General features: G+C 42.1%; 1 protein-coding gene across 2 annotated transcripts in view; it reads right to left on the reverse strand.

Annotated features, from left to right (window-relative positions):
• Positions 1–15,313, reverse strand: part of xpnpep1 (X-prolyl aminopeptidase (aminopeptidase P) 1, soluble) — a 157,571-nt gene that overhangs the window by 22,231 nt on the left and 120,027 nt on the right. For both annotated transcript variants that reach the window (XM_056279643.1, XM_056279642.1), the window contains exons 17-18: positions 15,061–15,234; positions 2,770–2,846 (exon numbers count right to left, since the gene is read on the reverse strand). In XM_056279643.1, coding sequence (XP_056135618.1) covers positions 2,770–2,846; positions 15,061–15,234 — 251 coding nt within the window. The remainder of the gene's footprint in view (positions 1–2,769; positions 2,847–15,060; positions 15,235–15,313) is intronic.

Here is a 15,313-nt window from a genome sequence, read left to right on the forward strand (position 1 = left end):
GTAGAAATTTTTGCAAATGTATTAAAAATAAAAAACTAAAATATTGCATATACATAAGTATTCACACCCTTTACTCAGTACTTGGTTGAGGCACCCTTGGCAGCGATTACAGCCTCAAGTCTTCTTGGGTTTGAAGCTACAAGCTTGGCACACCTATATTTGGGGTATTTCTCCCATTCTTCTCTGCAGATCCTCTCGAGCTCTGTAAGGTTAGATGGGGAGCGTCGCTGCACAGCTATTTTCAGGTCTTTCCAGAGATGTTCAATGGGGTTCAAGTTTGGGCTTTGGCTGGGCCACTCAGGGACATTCACAGACTTGTCCCGAAGCCACTCCTTCGTTGTCTTGGCTGTATGCTTAGGGTCGTTGTCGTGTTGAAAGGTAAACCTTCGCCCCAGTCTGAGGTCCTGAGCGCTCTGGAGCAGGTTTTCATCAAGGATCTCTCTGTACTTTGCTCCATTCATCTTTCCCTCGATCCTGACTAGTCTCCCAGTTCCTGCCACTGAGGAACATCCCCACAAGCATGATGCTGCCACCACCATGCTTCACTGTAGGGATGGTATTAGCAAGGTGATGAGAGGTGCCTGGTTTCCTCCAGACGTGACTTTGGCATTCAGGCCAAAGAGTTCAATCTTGGTTTCATCAGACCACAGAATCTTGTTTCTTATGGTCTGAGAGTCCTTTAGGTGCTTTCTGGCAAACTCCAAGCGGGCTGTCATGTGCCTTTTATTGAGCAGAGGCTTCCATCTGGCCACTCTACCATAAAGGCCTGATTGGTGGAGTGCTGCAGAGATGGTTGTCCTTCTGGAAGGTTCTCCCATCTCCACAGAGGAACGCTGGAGCTCTGTCAGAGTGACCATTGGGTTCTTGGTCACCTCCCTGACCAAGGCCCTTCTCCCCCGATTGATCAGTTTGGCTGGGCGGCCAGCTCTAGGAAGAGTCCTGGTGGATCCAAATTTCTTCCATCTACGAATGATGGAGACCACTGTGCTCTTTGGGAGCTTCAAAGCTGTAGACATTTTTTTGTACCCTTCCCCAGATCTGTGCCTCGATACAATCCTGTCTCGAAGGTCCACAGACAATTCCTTTGACTTCATGGCTTGGTTTCTGCTCTGACATACACTGTCAACAGTGGGACCTTATATAGACAGGTGTGTGCCTTTCCAAATCATGTCCAATCAATTGACTTTACTAGAGGTGGACTCCAATCAAGATGTAGAAACATCTCAAGGATGATCAGTGGAAACAGGATGAACCTGAGCTCAATTTTGAGTGTCATAGCAAAGGGTATGAATACTTACGTACATGCAATATTTCAGTTTTTTATTTTTAATAAATTTGCAAAAATTTCTACAAAACCTTTTTCACTTTGTCATTATGGGGTATTGTGTGTTGATTGATGAGAAAAAAAGGAATTTAATCCATTTTGGAATAAGGCTGTAACATAACAAAATGCGGGGAAGGTGAAGGGGTGTGAATACTTTCCGGATGCACTGTATATATCTGAAGATTGTTGTGTTGTGTTGTAGTGTTGTTATTCTATGTTAAGTACACTGACAGCCATGAAATCGGAGTCAAATTTCATGTTTGTGCAAACCAACATGGCCAACAAACATGATTCTGATTCATATGCGCTGGTCCAGAACATCCCAAGCATGTTCAATGTCCAGCGAGGATGCAGGCCATAGAAGAACTAGGACATTTTCAGCTGGCAGATATTCTGTACAGATCCTTTCAACATATGGACCTGCATTACCACGCTGAAACATGAGTTGATGGCGGCGGATTAATGGCACAACAATGGGCCTCAGGAACTCATCTCATTTTATCTGTGCATTCAAATTGCCATTGACAAATTGCACCTGTTTTCTTTGTCTCTCAGAAATGCCTGCCCATAACAAAACCTCATCACCTCCATGGGTCACAAAACATCTCAACATTTGTGGCATCTCTTGCATGATATTGTGTAGTAAAAACTATCGGACGGCTGTAACATCAAAATGAACAGCATGATCATCATCGGCGGTCACTCAGGGTCAAGTATGACTGTCATTCAGGATGCCTGTGTGTGACAGCTTTTTATGTGGAGAGGCTGTTGTGCCTGCAGCCACCACACCGTCCTTGGCAGGGGGTGGTCAGAGTCCTATGGCATGGAGAATTAAGACAATTGAGGACCACTCTCTGTTGAAGCCTTCATCCGCCTTCACTGGCATTGTGACCTGAAGAAATTTCTTGCCAGTTCCACTGTTGAGGTCTTTGTTGGATCACGCTTCATCTGGAACCTCCCCCTTGACCTATCTGCCTTGGAAGACCCTACCAGCAGCCAAGCTCCAGACGACATACGTAGTTCTTGGGAATCATTAGTACACACAAGCTTCTCCACCATGACAAGGTGGTAATCCAGGAGAAGCATGATCATCACACAGGTGTTCGTTATGATGGGAAGAATAAAAGGACATCCTTAAAATGTCAGCAAAAATTGACTGAAAAACTGTACATTTTAGAGTGTCCTTTTACTGTCCCCATCATGAAAAAACACCTATGTGATGATCATATTGTTGACCCTGGAATAGATCCAGAGCAGAAATATCTGGGGTTTAGAAATAAAAGAATGGATTTCTAAAACGGTATTTTCAATAAAAAAATAGTTATAGATAAAAATACAGTTGTAGCAGTATTTTATGTGTGGCTGATACATGTGTAAAAGTGAATACAATTTATCATATTTTCGGAATCAACCTGTAGAGAGTATTTCTAAGAAAAAGGACTTACTTTGGGTTTGGCTGGCACAACGAGTACTACATTTTCCAGTCTAATTCCAAAAGATCCATCTTCATAGTACCCAGGTTCTAGAAAATGAGACAAGATGCAGATGCAACTTTTAAAGGACAAAAAAAAGTAAGTGACATAAGTGTGATTTGGCATTACTTAATGATACCAAGAGCTATAGGTTCTGTCAGTCAGTCCCCTCCCCCAGCCTTGAACGAATACTCACGAGCTTACCAACATACAAAACATCCAATCAAAATCTCGCATTTAATGGTATTTCTACCACAGGCATGAGACCTTATTACTTTCCAAACTCTGTCTGTTTCAGCCTGTCCACCTTCATATGGGATGACACACTGTCCAAAACAAATGGATCCAACCTCTTTTCCTGTCCTACTGCACAGCTTGAAGCCAGTTATTTTCACAACTGTTCCGCTAAGTTTTTCCACCACAGGGATGTAATTTTGTGGAAATAAGCCAAGACCCCATTCTCTGCTAATTAGAATAAATGGAATGACATTATCAAGCCTGTTGTTATCTCTGCCAATCAGAGGTTTCCACAAGTGTTTCCACATTAAAACTTGAACTTTGGACACAATCATTGAAACATGTATCCAATCCCTAAAACAGGTCTGCAAAAATATAAGTACATTTTATGCTTTTTACTTAGTTCGTAATTCTAAATCACAGTTTTTGCAAAACACTACAAAGTTCTCAACATTAGTTACGACATTCTGAAATAACATTGCATGTTCATTTAGAATGTATTGCCATATGAAATGCTAAACTTCATTTATCAAGTGGCCACACCCACTCCTCACACTTAACATTTCAAGTTCACTACTCTGCAGGGATTTACATGTTAAATTTAGCTACATAGTCGAAAGCACCACTCTTGGGAGGATGGCTCCTGTCGGAGTCTGAACTGCTCTTCCTATTGTTTGGAGATGGGAACACTTGATGTGCCGATGGGGGGAGGGTTTGGGTGGGCTCTATTTATTTATCTTTTTTTTCTGTTTCCATCTTCTCCCTTTTTTCCCCTTACTATCCCACATTTTCCCTTCTTTGCCTTCCCTTTTTTGGGGGGACTCAGTCGCGTGCGTTTCCCTTCTTTCTCCAAAGGAACTGAATCGAGTGCAACTGGACTTGGTATATAACCAGGAGACTCAAGAAGCTTAGCCTCCAAGAACAACAGTCGGTCACTAATGGCTCCAACGACTCATGACCACTGAATGGAGCACTAATGAAGTCGAAACTAACACCCCCAACAACCGTCGTTGCTTAACATCGGATCACAAAGAGCCATGCTCATCAATAGCTCTGTCCAAAGGAGTTGAATCGGATATATACCAAGTCCAGTTGCACTTGATTCAACTCCTTTGGATAACCATGACCTGGATGAATGAGAAAATTCACAGACATCAATAGCTCTGATAACAACGGGTGTGGCTTAACATCGGAACACAAAAGAGCCACGCATATCAATACCGCTGATAATGACGGGCGTTGCTAAACATTGGAACACAAAGAGGCATGGACATCAATAGCTCTGATAACGACTCCAAAGAGGATAAATATCTGAGTTTCATCACCAGCCAGTCAGACTAGCTTGGTCTAGTCAGAAAGGCACGAACTGATGAAGCCTCTTGGATGAGAGGCGAAACGTCTTCACGGATATATACCAAGTCCAGTTGCACTCAATTCAATTCCTTTGGATAACCATGACCTGAATAAATGAGAACATTCACAGACTTCCCTTCTTTCATTTCTTATTCAAGTGACAGCTTAAATAACCAACACGAATTCACAAAATTCAGACACTGGATCTTGTAACAGGCTCTTGAGTTGGAATGTTAAAGGTATGAACAGCCTGGTTAAGTGGTCAAAGATATTATCTCGCCTAAAACGTTTAAATATTGACATAGTATTCTTACAGTAAACCACTGACATGGTATATATTATGTAAAGCAGACTCAAGTGTCCATGGGTGGGGGATGTTTTTCACTCAAATTCCAACTCTAAAGCTAGAGGGATAGAGGGATAGCAATTTTGGTTAATAAAACAGTTTTTTTGGGGTGGCACAGTGGCTCAGTGGTTAGCAATGTTGCCTCACAGCAAAAAGGTCCTGGGTTCAAACTGTCCCATTTTTTTCTTTGTGGAGTTTGCCATGTTCTCTCCATGTCTGTGCGGGTTTCCTCTGGGTGCTCCGGTTTCCTCCCACCATCAAAAAGACATGTATGTTAGGGTTAATACTCCTGCCTATGCCCTTGGCAAGTCAATGTAAGGAAGAACTGGAGTTGTTCTTTGGACGCTGCCACTGCCCACTGCTCCTATACAATAGGATGGGTTAAATGCAGAGAACAAATTCATTGTAAGAATACAATTCGTTGTAAGAATACAATGACAAACTAAAGGGGCTTTCTTCTTCTTCTGGAAGAGTCCAATTTACTGCGTCAAAGATTATAGCTGGTAAGAATTGTAGATATTTGATTATTGTAAGCATTCTATGCCACAACCCTGTATTGTTGATGAATATATATATGCTCCGAAAATTGATGACCCAGATTTCACAGATAGATTTGTTTGGTAAAGGGAAATTTCACCATCTTTTATGTGGATGTCCAATCAGTGTTAAACGCAAATATAGTCAACTGAAGCCATAAATTCCTCAGCGTATACTATACTGAGCAAGAAATCCAAGTTTTCCTGGTTGTGGAGCTGTGCCGGTTGTACCTACACTACCGTTCAAAAGTTTGGGATCACCCAAACAATTTTGTGTTTTCCATGAAAAGTCACACTTATTCACCACCATATGTTGTGAAATGAATAGAAAATAGAGTCAAGACATTGACAAGGTTAGAAATAATGATTTGTATTTGAAATAAGATTTTTTTTACATCAAACTTTGCTTTCGTCAAAGAATCCTCCATTTGCAGCAATTACAGCATTGCAGACCTTTGGCATTCTAGCTGTTAATTTGTTGAGGTAATCTGGAGAAATTGCACCCCACGCTTCCAGAAGCAGCTCCCACAAGTTGGATTGGTTGGATGGGCACTTCTTTGAGCAGATTGAGTTTCTGGAGCATCACATTTGTGGGGTCAATTAAATGCTCAAAATGGCCAGAAAAAGAGAACTTTCATCTGAAACTCGACAGTCTATTCTTGTTCTTAGAAATGAAGGCTATTCCATGCGAGAAATTGCTAAGAAATTGAAGATTTCCTACACCGGTGTGTACTACTCCCTTCAGAGGACAGCACAAACAGGCTCTAACCAGAGTAGAAAAAGAAGTGGGAGGCCGCGTTGCACAACTGAGCAAGAAGATAAGTACATTAGAGTCTCTAGTTTGAGAAACAGACGCCTCACAGGTCCCCAACTGGCATCTTCATTAAATAGTACCTGTTAGAGCCTGTTTGTGCTGTCCTCTAAAGGGAGTAGTACACACTGGTGTAGGAAATCTTCAATTTCTTAGCAATTTCTCGCATGGAATAGCCTTCATTTCTAAGAACAAGAATAGACTGTCGAGTTTCAGATGAAAGTTCTCTTTTTCTGGCCATTTTGAGCATTTAATTGACCCCACAAATGTGATGCTCCAGAAACTCAATCTGCTCAAAGAAGTGCCCATCCAACCAATCCAACTTGTGGGAGCTGCTTCTGGAAGCGTGGGGTGCAATTTCTCCAGATTACCTCAACAAATTAACAGCTAGAATGCCAAAGGTCTGCAATGCTGTAATTGCTGCAAATGGAGGATTCTTTGACGAAAGCAAAGTTTGATGTAAAAAAAATCTTATTTCAAATACAAATCATTATTTCTAACCTTGTCAATGTCTTGACTCTATTTTCTATTCATTTCACAACATATGGTGGTGAATAAGTGTGACTTTTCATGGAAAACACGAAATTGTTTGGGTGATCCCAAACTTTTGAACGGTAGTGTACATGTATCAGGATGCATTGCGCACAAACTTCAGACACCCAAACCCCAAATACTTACAAAGCCAGCCCAGCTTGGAGACGGGTGTTTCTTGTGGCTTTGTGTACAAAGAATGGCGTCTTACAATCTTCACTCTCGGATGAGAAAACCGTAAATAACATGAATTAAATGGGATTAGTTTATTGACAGCAAACACGCCTTCTCGTTCCATCATGCCTGGATGCAGCAGCTACCACCGATTGATGTTAAATGGCGCAAATAATGGCTCTGAGGAGTGCTAACACCCCCCCCCCAAATATGATGAGAATGCACCTACATCATTACTGGGTAATCTTCGGGTATGCTCTTTAAATTTAGAATCAGATGACTACACAGGGACCTACAGTCAGAATTGATGGAAGGAAGCATCAAGCAATTGCTGAAGACGTCTGCTGTGCTCACTCTTTTTGGAAGCGATAATGGCCATGGCGATAGAGAACCCATGAAGAAGTGAGGTTGAATGCGATGCGAGTTAAGCTGTTTTTAGCTAACAGTTACATTGAATGCATGAACCAAGCAACTGAGGATGCACAAGCAGGTGCATTCATAGTGCCGGTCCCAAGCCCGGATAAATTCCGGTTTGTGTCAGAAAGGGCATCTAGCGTAAAACCTTTGCCAAATCAAATATGCGGATCATAAATCAGATTTCCATACTGGATCAGTCAAGGCCCGGGTTACCAATGACTGCCACTGCTACTGTTGGCCAGCAGGGTGCTGATGGAAACCCTGCTACTGTTGGGTGAAGGAGAAAGAGAGGGGGAAGGCATGTTCAGAGGCAGTGGGAGAGGAGAAAGGAAAGGAGTGTGAAGGTGAGAGTCAGAACTTTGAATGTTGGCACTATGACTGGTAAAGCGAGAGAGCTGGCTGATATGATGGAGAGAAGAAAGGTAGTTTTGCTGTGTGTGCAAGAGACCAGGTGGAAGGGGAGTAGGGCCAGGAGCATAGGAGGTGGGTTCAAACTCTTCTACTATGGCACAGATGGGAGGAGAAATGGGGTAGGGGTAATTCTGAAGGAAGAGTATGTCAAGAGTGTGTTGGAGGTGAAGAGTGTCGGACAAAGTGATGAGTATGAAGATGGAAATCAAAGGTCTGATGATGAATGTTATCAGTGCACATGCCCCACAAGTTGGGTGTGAGATGGAAGAGAAAGAAGAATTCTGGGGTGAGTTGGATGAAGTGGTTGAGTGTACCCAAGGAGGAGAGAGTAGTGATTGGAGTGGATTTCAAAGGACATGTTGGTGAAGGGAACGAAGGTGATGTCAAGGCGTGGGTGTCAAGGAGAGGAATATGGAAGGACATTTGGTGGTGAATTTTGCAATATGGATGGAAATGGCTGTGCTGAATACACAAGAAGAAGAGGGAGGAACACAGGGTGATGTATAAGAGTGGAGGAAAGTGCACACAGCTGGACTATATCTTATGCAAAAGGTGCCATCTGAAAGGGATTGGAGACTGCAAGGTGGTGACAGGGGAGAACATAGCTAGGCAGCATTGGATGGTGGTCTGCAGGATGACTTTGGAGATCAAGAAGAGGAAGAGAGTGAAGGCAGAGCCAAGGATCAAATGGTGGGAGTTGAAGAAGGAAGACTGCTGTGTGGCGTTCAGGGAGGAGTTAAGACAGGTACTGGGTGGTGGCTGGGCAAGCACTACAGAAGTAGTGATGGAAACAACTAATGACTTAATTGATTATGACTAATAACTACTGCAAACGAATAATGTCTTCTCTTTCTCTTTTTCTGTGTGTGAATGGTGCCATGTGAGTCTCCCTTGTGTGTACGTGCAGTTGGTCCTCCTCCCAGGTCTCCGTGGTGATGATGATCACCACCTGGACACTGCTTGGCATTCCCCTCATCACATTTTCTTTTTATATATCTTATAAATCCATATAATTTTTGTTATCGTGTGTTTTTTTTTTTTACATGGTGATGCTGGTCGCATGGCTTGTGTCCTGGGCTGTTCCAGTGGCATCTAGACACTGCGTGGCATTCCGCGCATCGTATTCTTCATAAATTTTATAATTCCATTATAATTCTGTTGTCCTCTTTTAATGTTGTATTCTGTAAATTGTGTAAACAACATCAATTCCTTGTTGTCCGTCTTGGGAGAGAGATCCTTCCTCTGTTGCTCTCTCCCTGAGGTTTCTTCCTATTTTTTCTCCCTGTTAAAGGTTTTTAGGGAGTTGTACCTTATCCGATGCAAGGGTCTAAAGACAGGATATTGTGTTGCTGTAAAGCCCCTTGAGGGAAATTTGTAATTTGTGATATCGGGCTATGCAAATAAAATTGACTTGACAACTAGGAAGGTACTTGGTGTGTCATCAAGACAGAGGAAGGAAGACAAGGAGACTTGGTGGTGGAATGAGGAAGTACAGCCAAGTATACAGAGGAAGAGGTTGGCAAAGAAGAAGTAGGATAGTCAGAGAGATGAAGTAGAAAAGAGTAAAATGAAACGTGGCGTAAGGAGGCATCTACCTGTGGAGGCATGGAGGTATTTAGGAGAGATGGCAGTGAAGTTGTTTTCTTTTTAAACAAGGTTTATTTTAAAATTTCAAACACAAACCAATCAAACAATGGGCCGACGACTACAGCACCCCCCACTGTCCACCCACCCTCCTGGCAGACCCATACAAAATCCACAGCCACACTCCCACCCCGCCTGGCATGGCACCCAAAAGATCATGAATTAAATTAAAACATAGCAAAAATTAACGAAGTTAAAAAGTAAAAAAACATAAATTAATTGAACAAAAGAAAAGGGCACAAATTGACTAAAAAAATTAAGTAAATAAATAAGTAAAAGGGAAAAGGAGAATAAAAAAGAAAAGGTTGAGAACTAGATTGTAATCCCATCAACCCCAGCCACCAACCGAGCATCTAACTACTCGACAAAGTCTAAAAAGGGCTTCCATGTGGAGTGGAATTTGGGTATAGATAATTTCATGGTATATCTGATCTTTTCTAATTTCAATGACTGCATAACCTCTGCAGTACAATGTGCGAACATATAGGGGGGAAGCCTCCTTCCATTAGAATAGTATCAATATCAATCTAGCTAATAGACTGTTGTAGAATAACAGGTTTGCCTGAGTAGCATTTGAATGTGCACCAGCTCGAACGACCCCAAAGATGGCACTCAGAGGAGAAGGTTCAAGTGGGAAACGTAAAGCAGCGGCCAAGGCCTCAAAGATGGAATGCCAGAACCGAGTTAGTTTCAGGTAAGACCAGAACATATGTAAGAGACTGGCAGTGGCTTGTTTGAACCTGTCACATGTTGGGTCTAAATCTGGGTTAATCTTAGCCAATTTCTCTTTGCACTAATGAAGGCATTGCACTACTTTGAACTTAATTACGCCATGCCTTGTGGATATAGAAGAGGCACATATCTTCTTAATTACTAGATCCCTAGTTTCCTCTGGAATGGACATTTCCATATCACTCTCCCCTCAAATTTTTAGGGGTTCAAGTGGTTTTTGGCTAAAAGTATTAATTGCATTTAAAAATTTACTGATATAGGCGGCACAGTGGCGCAGTGGTTAACGCGGTCACCTCACAGCAAGAAGGTCCTGGGTTTGAGCCCCGGGTAGTCCAACCTTGGTGGGTCATCCCGGGTCGTCGTCTGTGTGGAGTTTGCATGTTCTCCCCATGTCTGTGTGGGTTTCCTCCAGGGGCTCCGGTTTCCCCCCACAGTCCAAAGACATGTAAGTCAGATGAATTGGCCGTATTAAACTGTCCCTAGGTATGAATGTTTGTGTGTGTGTGTGTAGCGACCTGTCCAGGGTGTCTCCCCGCCTGCCACCCAATGACTGCTGGAATAGGCTCCAGTATCCCCGCGACCCTGAGAGCAGGATAAGTGGTTCAGCTAATGGAATTTACTGATATACCCTTTTTCAGCCGGATTAATTTCAAGAATGTCGTCCAATTGGGTCTTTGGAGGCAGAGCTGGGAAACTATTAAATTCAGATTGAGTAAAATCACCAATCTGCAAATATCTAAAAAAGTGACTTCGAGGTTCTCACACATCGAAATACACAAAAGCGTCATCAATAAATAGGTCCTCCAAAGTGAATATTCCATTGAGTCGCCAAAGCTCCATCAGAAATAGAGGGGACAAAAGACTGATTTTTTTTGCACTAGGGGTACCAATAGGCTGATCTTCAAATTTGAAAGCCTGTCTAAATTGTTTCCAGATCTTAATAGACTCACAAATCAAGATGGTGCTGCGGACGGTAGCCTACTCTGACTTTTCCAGATCTGCTGCCCTGTGTCTCACTGAAACCTGGCTTAGTGAGCATATAACGGACAGTACACTTCATCTGCCGCACCTCCAACTCCTCCAGGTGGACTGCAAAACAGAGCTATTGGGAAAAACGGTGTGGCGGCATATGCTTCTATATAAATGAAGGTTGGTGTACAGATGGCACAGTGTTGAAGAAATCATGCAGCCCTTACTTAGAGGCATTTTTTTTAAGTCAGTAGGAGCAAGACGGAATACCTATGCGTGAATGAGAGGGAGGACAGTGGACTGGTCAGGATGCAAGGAATGGAGGTGACAAAGGCATATGAGTTTAAATACTTGGGGTCAACTGTCAAAAGTAATGGGGAGTGCAGTAGAGAGGTGAAGAAGAGAGTGCAGGCAGGGTGGGATGGGTGGAGAAGAGTGTCAGGAGTGATTTGCGACAGAAGGGTACCAGCAAGAGTTAAAGAGAAGGTTTACAAGATGGTTGTGAGACCAGCTATGTTATATGGTTTGGAGACAGTGGCACTGATGAAAAGACAGAAGGTGGAGCTGGAGGTGGCAGAGTTGAAGATGCTAAGATTTTCACTGGGAGTGACGAAGAAGGACAGGATTAGGAATGATTATATTAGAGGGACCGCTCAAGTAGGACAGTTTGGATACAAAGCAAGAGAGGCAAGACTGAGATGGCTTGGACATGTGTGCAGAGGAGATGCTGGGTATATTGGGAGAAGGATGCTGAATATGGAGCTGCCAGGAAAGAGGAAAAGAGGAAGGCCAAAGAGGAGGTTTATGGATGTGGTGAGGGAGGACATGCAGGTGGCTGGTGTGACAGAGGAAGACGCAGAAGACAAGAAGAAATGGAAAAGGATGATCCGCTGTGGCGACCCCTAACGGGTGCAGCCGAAAGTAGTAGTATTGGCTCAAATAGCCCCCATCTAATAAAATAATAATAATATTATAATAATAATAATTATTATTATTATTATCATAAAGATAGAATAATAATAATAATAATTTTATTTACATAGAACTTTTCTAAAACAATGTTACAAAGTGCTTCACCAAAAAAAGATAAAACCAGACAAGGCAAAAATAAGCGTAAGATCAAATAAGAGTATAAATATCAAACATTTGAAAAAGCTTTCATAAAAAGAAAAGTTTTAAGACGAGATTTAAAAGAAGCTAGTTAGTTTGTCTTAGTGTGGGGGCTCTAACAGCAAAAGCCTGATCATCCTTTGTAACAAACAGAGATCGGGGAATAACTAGCAGGGCTTCATCTGCAGACCTTAGTGGTCGAGGGGGGCCATACAAAACCAATAAATGTATAAAGGAGCAAGACCATTTAAAGCCTTAAAAGTGAGAAGTAAAATTTTAAAATCAATTTGAAATATAACAGGGAGCCAGTGTAGGGGCAAGCACTGGAATGATATGATCATGCTTCCCTGTTCTGGTAATGAGCTGAGCAGCGGCATTTTGTACCAGCTGCAGATGGTGGAGGGAGCCCTTGCTGATACCAGAATAAAGTGCATTACAATAATCAGCCGAGAATAGATAAAAGCATGTACAACTTTTTGCAGATCGGCAACTGATAAAAATGACCTAATTTTGGAGATTACCATGGGCATGAAAATGCATGACTGAACGTTTGATTTAATCATCAAAACTGAGATTAGCATCAAATATTACCCCAAGATTCCTAGCAGCCTGCTTAAGACTACCTGACAGACCACCAATATTAGTAACAAAAGGGCTGATGGAATTTTTGGGACTGAACAGAATGACCTCAGACTTATCATTAAATTTAAGAAAATTTTTGGACAACCAGGATTTTATGTCAGAGAGGCAAGTTGTGCGATTTGCTAGGGCGCTCGGATCTGTGGGTTTTAGTGGCATGTATAACTGAGTGTTGTTAGCATAAAAATGGTAGAGCACATCGTGATTTTGAATGACCTGGCCAAGGGGCAGCGTGTATATAGAAAAGAGAAGGGGGCCAAGTACTGAGCCTTGAGGGACACCACAACTCAACTGAGCCACCGAGGAGGTAGAATTACCCAGAACAACAGAAAAAGTTCTGTTGGTGAGGTAATAGCGTAATAAGCTAAGAGCCAAGCCCTTGATGTAAACCGAAGTCTCTAAGCGATGTAAGAGGATGTTGTGATCGACCATGTCAAAGGCAGCACTGAAGTTTAAAAGAACTAAAATGGAGCAGCTACCTCTGTCTGCATTCAGCAACAGATCATTAGTGACCTTAACTAGAGCTGTCTCAGTACTATGAAGTGCTCTAAAACCAGATTAGAAACTATTAAAAACAGTATTAGTGCTCATAAAAGAAATTAACTTAGAAGAAATTACTCTCTCCAGAACCTTAGATAAAAAAGACAATTTGGAGACTGGCCTGTAGTTACTTAGGGGCAGGGGGTCTTAATTAGGTTTCTTCAGCAATCAGTGAATGATGGCATGCTTAAAACTGTCTGGAAAAGAACCAGAGGCCAGAGAATTATTAAGAATTTGCAGAGTAACGTGGCTGATAGTAGAAAATACCTCCTTGAGCAGCTTAGTGGAAATGATGTGTAGATTGCAGGAGGAGGAGCTCATATTGGAGACTGTACTCTCCAACACTGAAATTGTATTGGTTGAAACTGGGTAAAAGAGGCAGAATTAACATGAGGAATGGAACCAAAAGACTGGATTTGGGACCTAATATTTTCCACCTTGTTTACAAAATTAGTGAGAAATTTTTCAGACAACTAAACATCAGATTCAAAAAGAGAAGTGGAGGGACCATTAATAACAGAATCTATTACCCTGACAAGAACTTTAGGATTGTGGTCATTCCTCAATATTAGTTCAGAGAAGTGCGCTGATCTTGCATCCTTAACGGCCTTCTGGTAAATTAAAGTTTGATTTTTAAGGGTATTATGCACTAAATCGGACTTGTTGAACTTCCATTGTCGTTCTATTTTTCTAGAGTCTTCTAAGGGCACGAGTGTAATCATTCAGCCAGGGGAGGTTATTTGATTTTTGTTCCCTAGTTTTAAATGGTGCAATTTGGTTGAGGGTGGATAGGCACTGATCCGTGGCGCCAGCAGCCGTAATCCTGTATGTACCGTGCGTACATTTTTTTATTATGTTGTTCGTTTTTTTGTCACTCACGCCGTTTGACACAAATACATTTGAAGGCCGATAATTGGTGTTAATGTCACTGGCTAATAGCGCACGGTGCACACAGGATTACGGCTGCTTGCGCCGCTGGCACTGATCATTGAATGAATTTAACAGTGCATCTGGATTGAGGGGGGATAAAGAGGGATTAAAAGATGATTAATTAAAAGCATCTCAGAATTTAACAGCAGAGCCAGTGTTGAGAACGTAAGAGTGTGTTTTAGGACAATGACTAGGAGAGGCGAGCTGTAGTGGGACTTTGAAAATGACAACTTTATGGTCAGATACAGGCATATCCACGAAATTGAGACATTCGAGAGAGAAACCAGATGAGACTACAAGGTCTAAAATGTGACCTTTGGAATGTGTGGCCCCTTTAACAGATTGAATGAGGTTAAAAGAATTTACAAGGTCCAAAAAATGTGAGGTGAGGGAATGGGAAGGACAACACACATGAACATTCAAATCGCCAAGAATAAGCACCCTGTCATATTTTGGCGTAATAATAGATAAAAGATAGATATGCACTTTTCAATAATACAGCACAATTTAATGATTTAAAGGAAAATATTTTGCAGGCCCCTGGCTTTGCTGCAGACCCCACTTTGAGAACCACTGTCATAACCAATATGTATGATAGCAAATACTATGAAAATAAGACCCAGGTTATAAAAAAAGGGCTATAGCCTTTAATAGCGTGAACATCACAAAATCAAAGAGGATCTTATCTATTTCTGAATTTCAAAAATCATCGCTGTATAGTTACTTCTAATTTAAAATTTTACTGGCATGAGGTTTGTATTACAGTGTGTTTGGTCTAACTAATAATACAACATTCCCTTGCTCTGAAGGAAATTGTCTAGATGGACCCCCCCCCCCCGCCCCAAAAAAAACAAAAACAAAAACCAACTCAGGCCCTGCTATACCGTCACTGACGATCATGCCAGCCTCCAGCGGTTCGTCAGCGAAGGTCTTGTAGCTGATGCCACAGGGTCCCTCATGCACGTTGAGAAAGCAGCCTACACCATGACCCGTACCATGGAGGTAGTCCAGCCCCGACTCCCAGAGTGCTGCACGGGCAAAGGAATCCAACAGGTGCCCTTGGGAGAAAGGGAAAGAGGGCAGGGGTTAAGGAAAGATAGCATTTACCTTTTACACTCAAAACTTGTTTCTGCCTAA

Source organism: Lampris incognitus, chromosome 5 (assembly GCF_029633865.1).
Source record: "Lampris incognitus isolate fLamInc1 chromosome 5, fLamInc1.hap2, whole genome shotgun sequence".
Lineage (NCBI taxonomy): Eukaryota > Metazoa > Chordata > Actinopteri > Lampriformes > Lampridae > Lampris > Lampris incognitus.